The 17,245-nt window shown below is 24.7% G+C and overlaps 2 protein-coding genes across 9 annotated transcripts in view; one reads left to right on the top strand and one right to left on the bottom strand.

Annotated features, from left to right (window-relative positions):
• Positions 1 to 136: 136 nt before the first annotated feature.
• LOC126898553 (uncharacterized) overlaps positions 137 to 17,245 on the bottom strand; it is a 31,651-nt gene continuing 14,542 nt past the window's right edge. For 2 of the 8 annotated variants that reach the window (XM_050672742.1, XM_050672732.1), the window contains exons 3-7: positions 15,936 to 16,011; positions 15,454 to 15,625; positions 15,152 to 15,367; positions 12,511 to 12,644; positions 11,346 to 11,693 (exon numbers count right to left, since the gene is read on the bottom strand). In XM_050672742.1, the coding sequence (XP_050528699.1) occupies positions 11,601 to 11,693; positions 12,511 to 12,644; positions 15,152 to 15,367; positions 15,454 to 15,625; positions 15,936 to 16,011 (691 nt within the window). In that variant the 3' untranslated portion in view covers positions 11,346 to 11,600. Of the gene's footprint in view, positions 793 to 945; positions 1,100 to 9,462; positions 9,890 to 11,345; positions 11,694 to 12,510; positions 12,645 to 15,151; positions 15,368 to 15,453; positions 15,626 to 15,935; positions 16,012 to 17,245 lie in introns of those variants that run through there. The other 6 variants (XR_007702302.1, XM_050672789.1, XM_050672762.1 and 3 more) reach the window with 6 other exon arrangements.
• LOC126898602 (myosin regulatory light chain 2) lies at positions 4,613 to 7,727 on the top strand. Its single transcript, XM_050672838.1, has 4 exons — positions 4,613 to 4,776; positions 6,202 to 6,426; positions 7,098 to 7,357; positions 7,429 to 7,727. The coding sequence occupies exons 1-4, from the start codon at positions 4,774 to 4,776 to the stop codon at positions 7,577 to 7,579; spliced, it is 639 nt and encodes a 212-aa protein (XP_050528795.1). The 5' UTR covers positions 4,613 to 4,773; the 3' UTR covers positions 7,580 to 7,727.

Below are 17,245 nucleotides of genomic sequence, written 5' to 3'. Positions count from 1 at the left end.
TAATGAATTTAATTATAAGTTTATTAATTTCTATATTATTTAAATAAGTTCATGCAAACTAAAATAATGAATTTTTAACATTTTTTTCTTATGGATGTTTTCATGTTTGATTCTTACAAATGAAATTTTAATTCAAAATCAATAAATACCAATTTATACCATTCGTAAAAGTCGCTTTGCATTTTCATTGGTGCAAATAAAACAAATATAACAGCTGGTGGTTCCTAATGTAATGAATAATGCTCTAAAAAATATTTATTTATTTTACTTTGTTTTTCTTTTTTTAATTTTTTGAAGATTGCTTACTCAAACAAAATGAAACCAGTAACCAGTATAGCTGGTCTCTGTCATCACAAGTTCTATAGCAATCCTAAATCCTATTTCAAGTTCAGTTATAATTTGAATACTATTATAATTAAAATTGCCTTAAAAACTACAGTAATCTAATATATGTTGAAGTTAGCTTATTGACTAATAGATAATTGGTATTGCCTATAAATAAATTTGCATAAATTCTTTATTTATTTTCTTTAAAATGATATACATATATAAAGAGTATGGATTAATGGAAAATCCCTTGAATTTGCTGTGAATACCCAACATTGCAAAATACTAAACCGACAAAATCCGCTGTTGCAATGTTATTAGGTACTTCCAATGTCCATTGAAATCATAAGTTTTCACAAACATATAAACAAAAAGAACTTAAATTGTTTTGGTGGCCACACTCTTAAGGGTTGAGGAACTAAATGGTTTACATACATTCTGGGACAACGAATTATTCAGATCGCTCTGTAAAAAATAAACTTTCGAGGTAATTTTAAAAGAAATATTTATAAACTAATTAATTTATAATTTTAATTAAATGTATTGGTACTTTAAAGCTGATATATACAAAATTAATAATAAAAAAAGGTACTTTTTACCATAACTTTTTAGTTTCAATACGAAGCTGAGACGATATTAATTTTACCATGATGTGTTTATTGTTCTTTTTTTTTTTGAGATTGTTACTACTTTTTCTCAATACTCATTGAACTGATTTCTGTCAACGATACGTCAAAATATCACAAAATGTATCTAGTTGAAAATATTGTCCCTAAAAATTGAAAAAAATATATAATATATATTATATAATTTACATTATTATGGAAAAACAAATGTCGAACTTTATTTTATCTTAATGGTGAAAATGGCTACCGTATGCTATTTTTGTGTTAAATTCTTAATTTCATATTTTATTTTATTTTAAAATACCTTGCAAAAGTTTTTAACTCATTAGATTTTTATCNATTTTATCTTAATGGTGAAAATGACTACCGTATGCTATTTTTGTGTTAAATTCTTAATTTCATATTTTATTTTATTTTAAAATACCTTGCAAAAGTTTTTAACTCATTAGATTTTTATCTAATTTAGATTCAATGAATATCAAGGACTCCATCAATGTAGTCTCTCCTTGTTTGAAGAAATTTCTTATTCATATTAAAATTTTTTCTACAATGTGATTTTTTTTATGGCTCTCATTTATTTTCTCAGCTCTCAACTTTTTTTGACGATACATTCAAAAATTGAAAAAATTTCCACTTATTTCAATTAAAAAGTTACTTAGCCCACATTCTTCATATAGACATTTTAAATCATTCATTTTTAATGTTTTTAAAGTATTTATTGTCGAATTAGGTTTAATATGATAAAAGGTTCAATTACAAAATTAAATAATTTTACTTAATAATAAATGAATTTTTTAACTTTGTTTGTGTGTGTTACTACCAGTCTATTATATTTCAAATTTTTCGGTAACATGTTGCTATATAAATAATTTCTAAAAAAAAATGATTTTTAGTTTCACCTGAATTTAACATTAAATTTTTACAATTATAATGAAATTTTATAATACGCTCAATTGAGTACATTTTTTAAACAACTTTTTGATTAGTTTTTTTAGTTACAGTAAATCATTAAAATTATTTAAATTCTGAATATTTAAATTCATTTTAACACCAAAAGTTATTTAGAAATTATTACAATAATTTCCATTTAAATCTAATTTCAGGTTTAAAAACAGTACGAAAAATTGATTTAGAAAAGTATATTTTTACTTCCAATAAAATTTCCTTATAGGCCAATGTATTTATTCATAAGTAAATAAAAAAAAAATGTATATAGTATTGCATTCAACCCTTTAATTTTTATACATGTTTGTTAGAAAAATAACATAATATACTACTTTATCATTTTTTATTATTTCTCCGTAAAAATTAATAAGACTTTTATTTAAATAAAAGTCTTATTAATCATTTCTGAGGATGCAGTAAACACTTTCAAGTAAAGTCTAAAAAAAATGTAAAAAAATAGCAATATTTCAATGCACAAAGCAATTAATAAATACTTACTATATTATAGAATTAGTGCACATTGCACAACTGGAAAAACATCTTCTAAAGTAATGTTTATAAGATCTGTAAAGTCACGGTTCAACAGATTTAAACATTATTTCAACAATATTTTAGCCATTGCAAGTAAGTTTCCAATTTTAAAGGGGATGTAATTAACAAACAATCTTAAGTGGAAGACAGAGTCTATGTTAGGGATTACACTAAACCCAACAATAGCACATAGAAAATGTGTATTATTGATAAGGAGATAGAAAATTCATTTGTATAAAGATAAATTAATGGACAGATTTTATAAGAGACACATAAATCGGGTAATAAAGTCTGCACCCAAAGAAAAACCTCAATCAATTTTGATAGAAAAATTTTATCAAGGGTTTATGATAATGTTTTATTAATATGAACAAAATAACTATTCTTATAAATAATTATTGTTCAAGACAAGAAAAAAAATTATGATATTGATAAATATATCATAGATTCAATAGTAATGATATATTTATCAAATTGAACAATGAATTGATTATATAGATCGAGGTTTTTCTCTGGGTGTGGACATTTTTATGAGGAGATAATAATAGTGAAGGAATTACAGAATTATGAAAGTTTAGAAAAGAATAAAAAAGAGGATGAGTTAGAAAATAAGGTGAGTGATTTAAAAAGTGATGAATTGCTAAATAACATAGATGAAAATAATTCTAGTTGTGTTACTGATACATCATCAGAGACAGATTTAACTTGTGAACCTTCGGATACTAATTTATAGACCTAAGAGATTTTCTAAAAAACCATTTAAACTTAAAAACTGCGTTCAATTTTGTTATTAATTCAAGTAAGTTTAAATAACTATTTTAAATTTTGTTTATATATATAATGCTATTATTTTTGTTGTTGTTAACATAATTATAGGGGTGAGATGTGGTAAACGGTTAGAAGTATAATCAATTTTTTGTTAAATAAAAATATAAATTAATTTTTTTTAATAACGAATAAAAATAATATGTGGTTACCACTTAAAAATCCAAAACTGATATCAAATTCAAGTATAAAATATGAGATAAAATGTTCAATTTTTTCGTATAATGACTAAGATTCATTACGATAAAAAAAAATATTACTGCAGTACTATTATATTTAATAATATCACGTAAAGCATAGTTAGGGGATCACCCTACAAATATATTCACAATATTGATTTTTATTTATTTATGTAATTGTACCATATTAAATTTGAATTTCCTATATATTTCAATTGACATAACCAGTTTCACCTCTATGTCGGGGTAATACAAGTCAAATACAATTTTTTTCCGAAATGAATATTTTGTAATAAATATTTTTTAATGGTCTTTAAATTTGACATAAAGTAGCCAAAATTTAAATGCTTCATTTCCAAGTTATTAAAAAAAAAAATTAACAAAAAATTTATAATTTTGAGCTACATCAATTCCCGTTTAGATGGCCAGCATTCTCCCAGTATCTCTAGCTATATACTAAATTCCTTACTATATTACTATAATTTCACTTGTAACTAACATACTTCCCCTCCATTTTTCTATTAAACAGTAAATATAAATATGCATAATAGCAAAAATCTATTTTAAAAATTAGCTACTGAACCACAAGGTTTTTCTTAAACCAAAACTAAATTAAACAACTTAAAATAAAAAAATGTACGTTAATTTCTAAAAATAAAGCCATTTATAAAACTTTCTTAATAAAAAAATACATAGAAAATAATATTATCCAAAACAATAAACTATTTTGATCAATATTGATGACATATTTGATTACATGAAATCCATGGGAAAGTTTGAAAATATAATTCCGGTGGGCTAAAATTAATTTTCTTCTTCCTAAATGTATTCTAAAATAAATTTAACCAAATAAGACATTATCATTTTATATTTTCATTATTTTTCACATAAGTTTTGCCCCTAACAGACTTTTTGGAGGGAAATGGAAAATATTTTTAGAAATTATGACTCAACAACATTAATGTCATTAGATACGGCATACTCAAAATTTAAAATATTTTTTAATTTTATTAGGTATTTACAACGAAATTATCATTTAATAAAGTTGCTGAGGTAAAAAGTACATTTTTTTCAACGTGTGATGATAAGTCCTAATGATGAAAGATGAAAATACATTCCTATTGGCGATAGAAATTTAAATAAGTGGGGATTATATTAAGTTTAAATAACACACTAGACTAACATATGACTGAGTATGGCTAAGTTTAGTATTACGCCGGCCAAATGTGTTATATTTTTAAACTTTTAAGTTTCAAGTAGCAGAATCAGTTTTGCTTCAGTAGCTCAGTACTACTGTTCGCTTTCTTTAACTTAAGTAACGTCTACAGAAAACATTCATCATGGTAAGTATATATTATACTAATTTAAGATTATTTTAGATTTTTAATAAACAGTAAATCTCCTAATTATAACTATAAATGCATAAAACAAATTTATATAAAAATATATGTCAACCAATTCCAGTAATCAGTTTAAATTTATATGAAGTTTCGAAAATAATTATAATATAGGAGCTTAAAAGACTTAAGTTCAAATCAACGTAAGTTGATATTAGTTATACTATATAGTGCTAAAAATGTAATACGTTATATTATTGAATTATTACAATTTTAAAGAAATTAATTCTCATTTGAGCCAAATATGCTTATAGTCCCAAGAATAGTGTTTTTAAGGGCGTATACCCTAAAATACTTTTTGTTATAAAAAAATGTTTACTTTAAATAAAATTAAGTTAGTTATAACTGTAAAATCATTGATTATTTTGAATACTGAACTATCTTTCATATAGTAAACTAAAGAGCATGTGAATAGATATACAGTTTATAGTAATGGCAGTGCGTGCAAAGTAATGTCACCTAAATATAGTGGTCTCAACTATCCTTAAAAAATAGTTTTAACACAAAAATGAAGCTTCCATAATATGCATATGAAAAAAATAATATATTCATAAAATTCAACATTAAATTTTAAAATATTCATAAAAGCGTAAATGAAATCAAGATTTAATAATAAATTGAATGGACTAAGCTTCGGGTAACATTTTTGAATTAAGAAACTAGCTCAATTTATTATTAGATTAAAACTGATGGCTCATTGCCAAATTTATAATGCAAATAAACGGAACAATGGTTTAATGTTTTTGAGCGTGCTAAAAATTATCTTAATGAGAAACTATATTATAGTTTAAATTCTATATTTAATTAATTTTCAAAATGATAAGAGTTATAGATATGATAGAACAATATTTTTAACAGTAGGTTGACACATTATTTTTAATAAAATATTTGTTTTATTTAATTTGCGTTGGGTACTATACAACTTATACATACAAAAAAATGAATTAATTAATCATTTTTATAATGAATAATCAAAAAAATACTATTATAGGCTAGAAATTGGAGTATATAAGTTTAATACTACCGTTAAGTATAGATAATATCTATACTCAATGATATTACGCCACAAAATATAGTTTGACTACTTAAAAAAAAATTATCATATACTGCAAATTCACCTTAATAATTTATGCATCGTATACAATTCTGAAAAGAGAGGTATCGATAATTTTTCAAAAGTAGTGTTAATTTCTTTAAGAATTCGTTTATTATATTTAGTTTTTAATATAGGTATTTTTAGCTGTGATACGAAAATTGAAAAAAAAAACTCTCAATTTTAGAAATTCAAAAAGATATCTCAAAATTATGATATTGTATTAAATTAATTTTTTTTTAAATTTATTTTCTACATTAAAAATTTATCTTTGTTAGGCTGATAAGGAGAAAGTTAAGAAGAAGAAGGTAAAGAAGGAAGAAGCTAAAGATGCTGCACCTGCAGAAGAAGCTCCTCCAGCACCTGCTCCCGAACCTGAAGCACCTCCATCTCATTCCAGCACGAAACATAGTAGCCGTAAGAGTTCATCAAAGAAAGTCCGTAGATCCGGAAGTAACGTATTCTCTATGTTTTCCACTCAACAAGTGGCTGAATTCAAAGAGGTAATTCTATAGACAGTAAAGAAATACACTCGAATATTAAACGGCAATAATTAATTAGTGGATCATTTAAAAAAAATAATTAGCAAATAAATGGAAAATTAATATAAATAATTCTCTTGCATTAGAAAACTTTAATTTGAATGATAATTTTTTATGAAAAAAGTTTTTTCAATAATATAAAAATAGCTTTGCTGTATATTTATTAATTTTTGTAGTGTCATTATTTTTGTTATAATAACATACTAACTAAAATTAACGATAGATCCAAAAATTTTTTAAAGAGACACAAACATTATTTAAAAATTTATTATTTCCAAAATCTGTGCTTATTTTAGTTACTACTGTTACTATTTAAGATAATTAAAATAGTTAATACATAATGCTACCTGGGGTTTAAAATTTAAGTTACAATGAAACTTTAATATATATAGTTATAGAATGCTTAAGTCCTGTTGTTTAATTAATTAATAATTATACTGAAATTATAAAATAATTTTCATAAATTTGTAATTATTAACTATAGACAAAAATAAATCGATAGTGAATTATTAACGCCGTACGGATTAATGAATGTAACTTTTAGTAACTTTACTTCCACCTTCTTTTATTTTGCAAATATATTTTATAAAATATTTTAGATGTAATTTTTTTTTACTTATATTTTGACATAGGGATTTGGTTTTATGGACTGGGACAAAGATGGCATTTTAGGAAAAGAAGATTTGAGAGCTACCTGGGATAAAGTCGGAAAATTGATCACCGATCCAGAGTTGGAAGAAATGTTAGGAGAGGCTTCTGGTCCAGTTAACTTCACACAACTGTTGACTTTATTTGCAGCTAGAATGTCTGATGGAGGTCAAACTGATGACGATGAAACCGTTATTGCTGCTATTAAATCGTTTGATGAAAATGGCAAAATTGACAGTGATAAGTATGATTTGTTATTAATAAAATTATATTCTAACATATTTTTACAAAAATTCTTATGAGTATTCGTTTTAGATTAAGGTATGGTCTGTTAAACTGGGGAGATAAGTTTTCACCTAAAGAAGTTTCCGACGCATTCGATAACATGGAAATTGACAAAAAAGGTATGATTGACACTGAAGACCTTATCTCTATGGTGTTGGGATCTGGTGATGACGATGAATAATTGTATTTATTTAAAATTTAAAAATCAGTTTTTGTAATAATTATTCTCCCCAAAATTCAATCAAATCGTATCGATTGTTGTTATTAGATACAATGCATAATATAAAGAAAGTTAATATCAAAATAAAAGAGAAAACCTAATGTAGTTATATATTTTTTCATTAAATGCTCTTTCTAACTTATCTTAGGCTAACATTTTCTGTTAATGTATTCGAATTATTTAATTTTACAATTATAAAGTACAACTTTATTAAAAAGATCAAATTCGGTTATAAAAGTCCAGCATAGTAAGTATGTCATATAATTGGAATAGGTATAGATGACAGTTTAAAATTTTTACCAATGTATCTACTTTTTCAAATATAGATGATATTTGACAGTGATTAAAATCATAAAAAAGGTATCAATGCAAATCTGTAGATAATATTTAATTTTTAGAAAGAATTTTTGAATAATTCCAAAAGCAACAAAAGCATTAAATTTAGTATGATATTGATGTTGAATAATTTAATTGACACAGTGCACTATTCATTTATAGTGAATTAGATCTTTATAAAACATGAAAAAGTATTTACGCATAATTTTAGTGATTTACGGCTGAGAGTGCTATAACCACCAGACAGTTGTACCTGTGATACGTGTGTCGCCCATGTGTCGTCAATTTTAAAAATATTGAGTGTAAAGCTTTAAGTGCCACGGCAATGGAAAGAGTTCTTTATTAAGTATAATAGCATTTGTAAGTATCAAAGCAAAAACGATCTATTTTTATCAATATTTTTAAGTAGACTCTTAAGAATTATAGGCTAGTAGCTCATTGCATGTTATGCTCGGATTAATGGATTGGGGAGGGGTGAACGCCCCAGAGCCCATCTCGAATTTTACTAGGTTAATCATGATAAGTGACAAAGTTTTTTTGTTTTTTTTTTGGTTACAATATTTTCTATAGGAGACCCGTTTTAAGGTACCGGATTGAAACCTACTTCGGTGCCCTTGTAGGTTTCAATCCGGCTTGTTGATATGTTACTAATTTTAAAATATGGTGCACATAAAACCAAATTCGAAATTATGATCGGGCTGACTAGGTTATCAGGAAAATTAGCACAAAACTTGACTAAGCGGAAATTCCTTAGAAATAATGTCAAAATTCTTTAATTTACAAAATCATAATATAATCATTTTTTATAAGCTAAAATAATAAAAAATTATAATATAAGCTTAGAATAATAAGAAAAATATTCTATAAATAAGAGTAGAATGAAAAAAAAAATAATTTTACCGATCACACAATATTTTATGTATACACTTTATTTTAAGTAATAATTATATATGCCTTAAAAGATTTAAAGATAATATTGGATGACAATGATTAGAGGTGTTTGACAACATTTCATAACTAATTTAACTATTTTTAATAACAGATTACTACATAAAAAAAATTTTTGGTTGTATTAGAAACTAACCTAAACTTAATTTCCCCTTTTTAAGATTTCTTACCAGCTAAAAGGCCTAGCCTTCTTAAATTCACTTTATCATGACTAAGAAAAAAGTCATTCAAAAATCCAAATACTTTTGTCATGTGATAATATTAAGTCTAGTTATGCTTATGGATATAATTATAGGTAAGTAGCTTGATATTTTTTTTTAATCTGATTAAATTTTTTTAAATAATCTCTAAATTGAATTAGTTTTACCTGATAAATTTTAAGAACAAATTTGAACGTGAACAATGAAAACTGTATTTTCTTATAACAAAAAATATTTAATAGGTTTTAAATTCTAAATACTTAAGCTAAACTTTAATTCAGTAAAATAAATAAAAAATGTTTCAAAATATTTTATGATATCTTAGTATGTTTTTGTCAATTGATCGATTAAAAATTATAATATCTCAGAAATAAGTGGTTTTATTTCATGTGTTGTCATAAATCAATTTTTTATTAAAATGAAATAATAAATTTAGTAAATTTTATTAATACATTTTACACATTGATAGATGTATACAATTATATTACATAAATTATTAATTAATAACATAACAAATAGTGTCATAATGCTATAATTAGTTTATCTTATTTTTAAAAATAATATAACAAGGTATAAGTGGTTAAGGTGCTCAAAAAAATTTTAGACAATAATTATACAGAGGTATGTTTTCTTGTCAAAAAATGGTAAGGCTGCATTCTAAAATTGAAGGTGTAGTTCAGTTAACTATTTTCGGAACTGAAATGCTTTTATAAATAAAAACATATTTTAAAACTTACTTAAATATTAAAATCAACTATTTAGAACATTTTTTGCCATTTTTTTTTTCCTGAAAATAAAAATTACTATAAATGGTTTTTTATACATTTTACGTTATTGATGTATACTTAAGATAAATTAAAACATTATTTTCACAATTACAGTGATAGACACACTAATGGAGGTATTTCAGTTTAGCATGTATTTTTTATACCAGTTTTTTTCAAGAAATGCAAAATAAAATGCTGTCAAAAATATATCACTCTCTTTATCGAAGATAAAAATAATTTAAGTACCTCCAGTTTTTGACTAGATATGCACTTATATTTACAATACTTTATATTTATAATATTCAGGGCTAGGAATCAAAATAATTTCGGTTTTATTTTTTTATATCTAGTAAATTATTTTTTAAATTACAATTAGTTAATATCTAGAAATTAGTAGTTATCTATAGCGATTATTTTTATATTACATGTAAAAAAATGATTAAAGAAAATATTATGAAGCCGTTTTGAAAACGTAATTGTACATATTATTTGACTTTAAAAATGTTTAATTTTTTTAAATATTCTCAAAACTAATTTTTCTTTTTTTGTAACTTTAAAATGCAATATCTCAATCAGTTTTAAAAATAAATCTATAATAAATTTTCTATTACAGTTTATACTGTAACAGATTAATGTCATTAAAATTTTTAAATCATTGTTAACAAAATTTGTATATTTATTTTAAAGGGGGCCGCACTGGTTCAATAATGATTTGGGATAGTAGTAAATTATAATGTAAATAAGTTAGTTTTTGCCTTTATGGCGGTTGGATTGTAATGAGTAAAGAATATTTTTATAAGTAAAAAAACTTTAATTGTTTAGTAAAAAATTATTATTGTTTCAAAGTGTTTAATATCAAAGTGTTATTTGCTTTTCAAAATCTAAAAGAACCTCCATGGTTAGTGATTAATAAAATTTCAATAAATTATCCACTAAAAAAACATTTATTTGATCAAACACTCAATATTATTACTTTTCTGTGGTTACTAGGGCTATACTAGCATTAAAACATAACATTTTATATATTAACGCTACTTGTTTAATAATATTAAATATTTAATGCAGCGACAATATGTGTCCCTGTCACAATCACGGAGTTTTTATTATCAATCATGACTATCAATAGATATACTTTCTTATACTTATACTTATTGGGCTTTAGTGTACTGTTAAATTCATTTTTATTAAAAAAAGGAAATCAGCACTTTTTTAAAGAGGCATAGTAGGACAAATATAGATGATATCTGTAAGTGATTAGAATCACTATCATAAAAACGCTACGATTCAGATCTGTAGATAATGTTTAATTTTTAAAAGGAATTCTATTATTATGTAAATCAAATGATATTCCCAACATCATATATTGATTACAAGTTTTATGATTTATAAGTACAATACATGAATAAACACTTATTATAGTGATTAAATTTAATATGAAATTATTGTTTAATAATTTACTATTGTAATTTTTACGGAGAAATTATAAAAAATTGTAATGTAGTTGCTTACTTTGTTACTTCTATGGCAAATGTGTGTCAAAATTGTAAGTATGGATTTATCAAAAATAAATAAAAAAGAGTTAACTTTCCTAATTTAAAATATCTGACCTTTGTTTGTTTATATTATTACAGTCATGAAATTTAAATTGTAATTTTTTTAAGCTTTTGTAGCTAAAACATTTTATTTGTTAAATGTAGCCTTTTTCGTTTTAATATACTTATTGGATTGACATTAATAGCTGTAAAAACTTAAATCTTTATTTTTGCTGATGGAAATTAAATGGTAGAACTTATCCATCCCATCTATATGACTGTACCATTTAACCTAAATTATAGGTTAAATTATTGAAAAAAAAATTAAAAATATAAAATTATAACACACGAAAAACAGTGATTTTTTACAAAAATAATATTTTTGTGTTACTTTGGGAGCCGTTTACATATAGAAGATAAGATGTCCGGATTTACTTTTTGGGTTATAGTGTATAACATAGCATTTTATTTATCATTTAAGTAAAACTTGGAGTATATCTAAAATATTTCAAAATTTTAATTGAGTAAAAGCATAGAAATGTTGTTATTTTAAATCCTCCCTGTGGTTCGGTAAAGGATATATTTTTCAAAATTTTAATAATTGTTAATACTATATTTAAAACGATTTCAATGAACTGTAATATGTAATATGTAATATGTAATTATATTTTTATTTTGTTTAAGGGCATATTTGTTTTTAATTATAAAAACATATTAAATTAACTAACAATAAGCTGTTTTTAAATATCCTACCAACTATTTATAAACTTTAAATTTTTTTTTAGATAATACATTTTTTATAATCGAAAAAAAAAACAATATATATTATATAAAAATATAAGTATTAATAAAAAGTAATTTTCGTAAAAAAATTGTATTGATTCTTACACTAAATAAATAAATAATTTGATTAACCACTAATATTAATAAATATAACAATTTTTGTAATGTGATATATCGATTATCATAAAAAAATATCATGAGATTTGAACGATATAGGTAATAAATCATATCGTTAAGGACCCATGAACAGTAAAAATTTAATTTTCTTTCCCCAACATTTAGACCTTTTATAACGCATTACAATAACAAATAATTTTAAAAGTTACCTCTTTTAAAGTTGACAGGCCAAGTTTTGCTGAATGATGAAAAGGCAAGCTTACAGAAATATGCGATGCTTTAAGTCTTGGAATATGTCCAGTGTAGCCAGTTATAGGCGGCAATTCTGCAGATACTTTATGATCTATGAAGTATATAAATGAATAATTAAAATATATATTATTTCATGATGAATAAATGCATTCAGTATTTATTTATTTTTTTTTTAACAGTGATTGATATTTAAACTTAATTTAGATTATGGTCCGTAATTGTAAAGTTGTACTGTTTTCAAATGAAAGTAGATAATAAAATTGTAAGAGTTATCGCAATTAATTTGTAAGTAATAACAACATAGGGAGATATTTGGTTGAATATTTTGAGGGGGTCAGAATAGTAATTATTTTAATTCATTTAAAAAATATTTGCAATGGACCCGTAGGGACACTTTGCCCAAATCCCAATAGAATTAATGATTTAAAAAAAATACACTTTTATGAAATTATTATATAGTTAAGAATTTTAAAAGTAATAATATAATTTTTTAAATATATTTATATTTTGTTATATTTTATATTTAGAACCTAATTGTGAAAAACACAAGTGTTACTGATTCGGCAAATGGTCGTCGCTATTGACGATCAATAAAATTGGCAATTTAAACTTATTCAAATTTTAAAGTTACTTTTCCACCTTAAATTTAAAAAGTTTAACTTCTAATGTCTTATGAGCATTATTCTATGCCAATTAAATTATATAATATTCATAAAAGTAAGTGTATTCTCCTTGTAAGATATTCTAAAATAAAAAAATATAGTTTAAAAAACTAAAAAAACACCCTTTTAAAAGACATTGAACTAAAAGGTTTTAAATAATTATTAAAATAAGCTTAAAACAATTATGAACGAAATATACTAGAATTATTGTGAAAAAAAGCACCGGGCACTCAATATACGTAAAATATGGCACAAATACCCACGCTTTTATCACAATAATACTAGTATTTTTTATTCATAATTATTTTAAGCTTATTTTAAAAATTATTTTTAACTTTTTAGTTCGATGTGTTATAAAAGCTTGTTTTTTTAGTTTTTTTAAACTATATTTATTTTTCACTTTTTAGTTTTATGTTATGATAGTAGTTACTATCAATATCTTGGTTGTTACGAGTAACGGGAAAACAGAGTTCGATTCCGGAGAGTGAGTCTGAGAAACGGCTACCACATCCAAGGAAAGCAGCAGGCGCGCAAATTACCCACTCCTGGCACATGGAGGTAGTGACGAAAAATGAAGATACGGGAATCATCCCCCGTACTCGGAATGAATACACTTTATATCTCTTAATGAGAATAAAGCGTGTTAATATATAAATTTTAATAGTAATTAGAATATATATATATAGGTAAAGCGACTTAAGTATGTAAACGTATCATGCACTAGGTATAGCCGTATTTTTTGGGCGGGGGAACGTTATAACTGAGGTATAAACGGCGACAGCGGCGGTTGGAATATATAAATATATATACGCAAGGCGTATGGCAAGCGGACGTTATTGGTCAGTCAGAATAAAAGTTTACTTATATATGTATAATTGATGACACGCATGCATATACGGGTACGAAAACAGAAAATAAAATTATACAGGAATAGTGTTCTCGGCGTGGGATGAGCGGGGTGGAGTAATGTGTTACGACAGTCTAGTCTCAAGGTCATAGACGACGGGGTACGCGAAAATAATAACATGTGGCGCGTGGAGCGTTACAAACAGCAAACATACATGTAAAACTAATATGAGCGTGATAAAAATTGCATATTTTTTAATACGGTAGCCATTTTCACCAAGAAAAATTAAATTGAAAAAGTTGTAAGTTGTAAAAAAAAATTGTAATTTTTTTGGGTATTTTCCCCATTTACGGGAAACGAGGGAATATTTTTCAATTTTCAAGAGTTATGTTTTCAGATAAATACGATTTGTGATCTTTTGACATATTCTTCATCAAAATCAGTTCAGTGAGAGCTGAGAAAAAGTGGCAACAGACACAAAAAAAAAACACATCATGGTAAAATTAATGCCTTTTCAGCTTCGCATCGTAACTAAAATACTAATCCTTATGAAATTTGGATGAGTTTATTATGGTGTGTTATATTTTATAAAAATTTAATAAAAGACCTGGTTGGAAATACAATAAAATATGTAATTATCGATATTTTTTAACAAAACCTTCTAAAATATAGAGTTGTGGTGAGATGAAAGCTATGTTACTTTTATCATTACGTACTACTCTGCTGCGCTATTCCTCCACTTTATATTTAAAAACTGTTATAACTTCTGAATTACTATATCAGAAATTATTATCGAACAGTATTTTCTTAATTAGATCTTTGTTATTGTATTAGCTCGTTAAATATACATATATGCATACATAAGTAGACCAATATATTGCTGTTTAAAATAATAAAATTAATACCTTTATAAGTTTTAAAGATGGATAAAATTTGAAAAAAATAAGTAAAGTAGTTAATAAATCAAGAAATATATTAAACTAAAAAATACCAAATATCCTTATTAAATTATTAGTTTAACAGTATTAATTTTATAAAATGCGCCCTATAATCTTAAAAATACGATCAGCTTATAAAAATTGTAGTTACCTTTAAAGTCTTTACTTTTTTTATATTTGTTTAACGTATTTTGTAAACGATTATTTGTTTTATCTAGTACTATTTTTGACGGAAACAGACGAACAGGTCTTTCAATTATATTCCGACTTCGTTCTGTTGATATTTTGGTCAGCATGTTTTTCTCGCACTCCTGTGCAAGACTACAAAAAGTTTTTCCATACTGAAAATTCATTCCTGGTATATAACCTTAAATTAAGTTTACAAAATGTTTGTCAAAAAATATATTATATAAATAAATGTAATCATTCCAAAAAACTTAAATTCAAATTTACCAGTATAACCTAATATATATCGTTGGTTTATTTTAGACGTTTTTTCATTTTTATCCATATTAATTTTTAAATCTTCAGCACATGGTTTAGGTGCTAGTTGTCTAAATACACAATTTTTATCATAAATGTTTCTAAAATTGTATTGATTTAACACACCATTTTCATTAAGTTCCTATAAATTTATTTATGTTTTATTTAAGAGATAATCTAACATATCGCCATTCTTTCAACAACGTCATACTTCTAAAAACTAAAAATGAATTGAAATGTATTATAAATAAACAATTCAATTTGTTCTCAAACAGTTGAATATTTAGGTGTAATTACTATCTGGGATATAATAATCTTTTAGGACATTCGTAAAACAATCATAACTTTAAAACGTCATATTTTGGAATATAATATTGTTGAAAAGAGTGAACAATGTATTTTAAAACATACATTTTTAGTGTTATATAATAAATGTAACTTAATATAGATACCTTAATAATATCTAGTGTGTTAGCTCCATATCGCTTTCCAAAACGAAACTTTAAGGTTGGACAATGTCCGGTGTACCTATAATCAAATGAATACGAATAATAATTAAATTAAATATTATTAACAGATGCGTCTTTAGTATATATTCAGAAAAGTGACTAAAGAACTTTTTTTTATAATTTTATGTTATATATTGTTCTTTATTTCTTTACTTTAAATTTCTTCTACGAGTAAAATTTTCGGTTAAAAATTTAATGATCAAATGAATTCCTGTGGTAGGTTTGATCATATCAAGTCCACCGCCATAAATATGTCTCTATTTATAATAACAAATTGATATTGAGGAAAACAAAAGATACATTGTTGTGGAATAGGCAAGGGTGGTGGGGTGTAAGTTTTTTGTAGGATGCCGAGTGAGTTTGGTGTAAAAAAAAATTTCATGAAATTTGTTCGAGAGTTAAAAAATTGAGATGATATAACTCAAGTGAGAATCAGGCGAGATAAAATAGAAGAAGTGTGGATTAAGTTCCAACAAGTACAAAGTGCAATAGAGTAGAGACAAGTATCAAGGAACAATCTGAGCAGAGAGATGAGTCATGCATTTCTATTGTTTGGAAAAAAAAATTTTTTCCAACTGTTTTGTATTAAACTAACATTAAAAAAACCCAGCACAGTGGGGTCGCGGCATAGTGGGGATGTTGCATAGTTGGGTCCAGTATAGATTTAATCTGACAGTGNAAAACCCAGCACAGTGGGGTCGCGGCATAGTGGGGCTGTTGCATAGTTGGGTCCAGTATAGATTTAATCTGACAGTGATTAAAATCACTATCATAAGAAACGCTTCGATGCAAATCAGTAGATAGTGTTTAATTCTAAGAAATTGGTGGATAATTACAAAAGCTACATTATCTGCTAGTTTCTTATTAATACCCTGATTAAGATAAAGTATGTCGAATGAAAAAGGGATTATTAAAAAATATTATTTCTCATAAAAAAATTGTGTTGATTCGTACACTTTTCAATGAGTTATAGCATTATAAAGTTAAAAATGTAACCAACCCAACCCAACATCAACTCCTATTTCCTTAATTATATCCAGATTAGTAATTATTTTAATTATATATTATATAATTTTTATAATTAATTATTTTCAAATTATTATTGATTTTTAATATGTTAAAAGTAATCATTTTGAACCTACTTCTTTTTGTTCTTTAAAGTGAAAGTTTTAATAAAAAAAAAATGAATTTATTACCATAACTTTTAACTCAACTTGCAAGTTTGAAATAAATATTATTAAATAGAAAAAAAT

This window comes from Daktulosphaira vitifoliae, unplaced genomic scaffold, assembly GCF_025091365.1.
Source record: "Daktulosphaira vitifoliae isolate Bord-2020 unplaced genomic scaffold, ASM2509136v1 Scaffold_1, whole genome shotgun sequence".
In the NCBI taxonomy this organism is placed as follows: domain Eukaryota; kingdom Metazoa; phylum Arthropoda; class Insecta; order Hemiptera; family Phylloxeridae; genus Daktulosphaira; species Daktulosphaira vitifoliae.
Note: the sequence above shows the minus strand (reverse complement) of the source record. Positions and strands in the feature narration are given on the sequence as shown.

Excerpts from the sequence above, each read along its gene's own strand:
- LOC126898602 (XM_050672838.1), top strand. Across the intron at positions 6,427-7,097 it reads AAGTGGCTGAATTCAAAGAG|GGATTTGGTTTTATGGACTG; the intron begins GTAATTCTATAG and ends ATTTTGACATAG. Across the intron at positions 7,358-7,428 it reads GGCAAAATTGACAGTGATAA|ATTAAGGTATGGTCTGTTAA; the intron begins GTATGATTTGTT and ends TATTCGTTTTAG.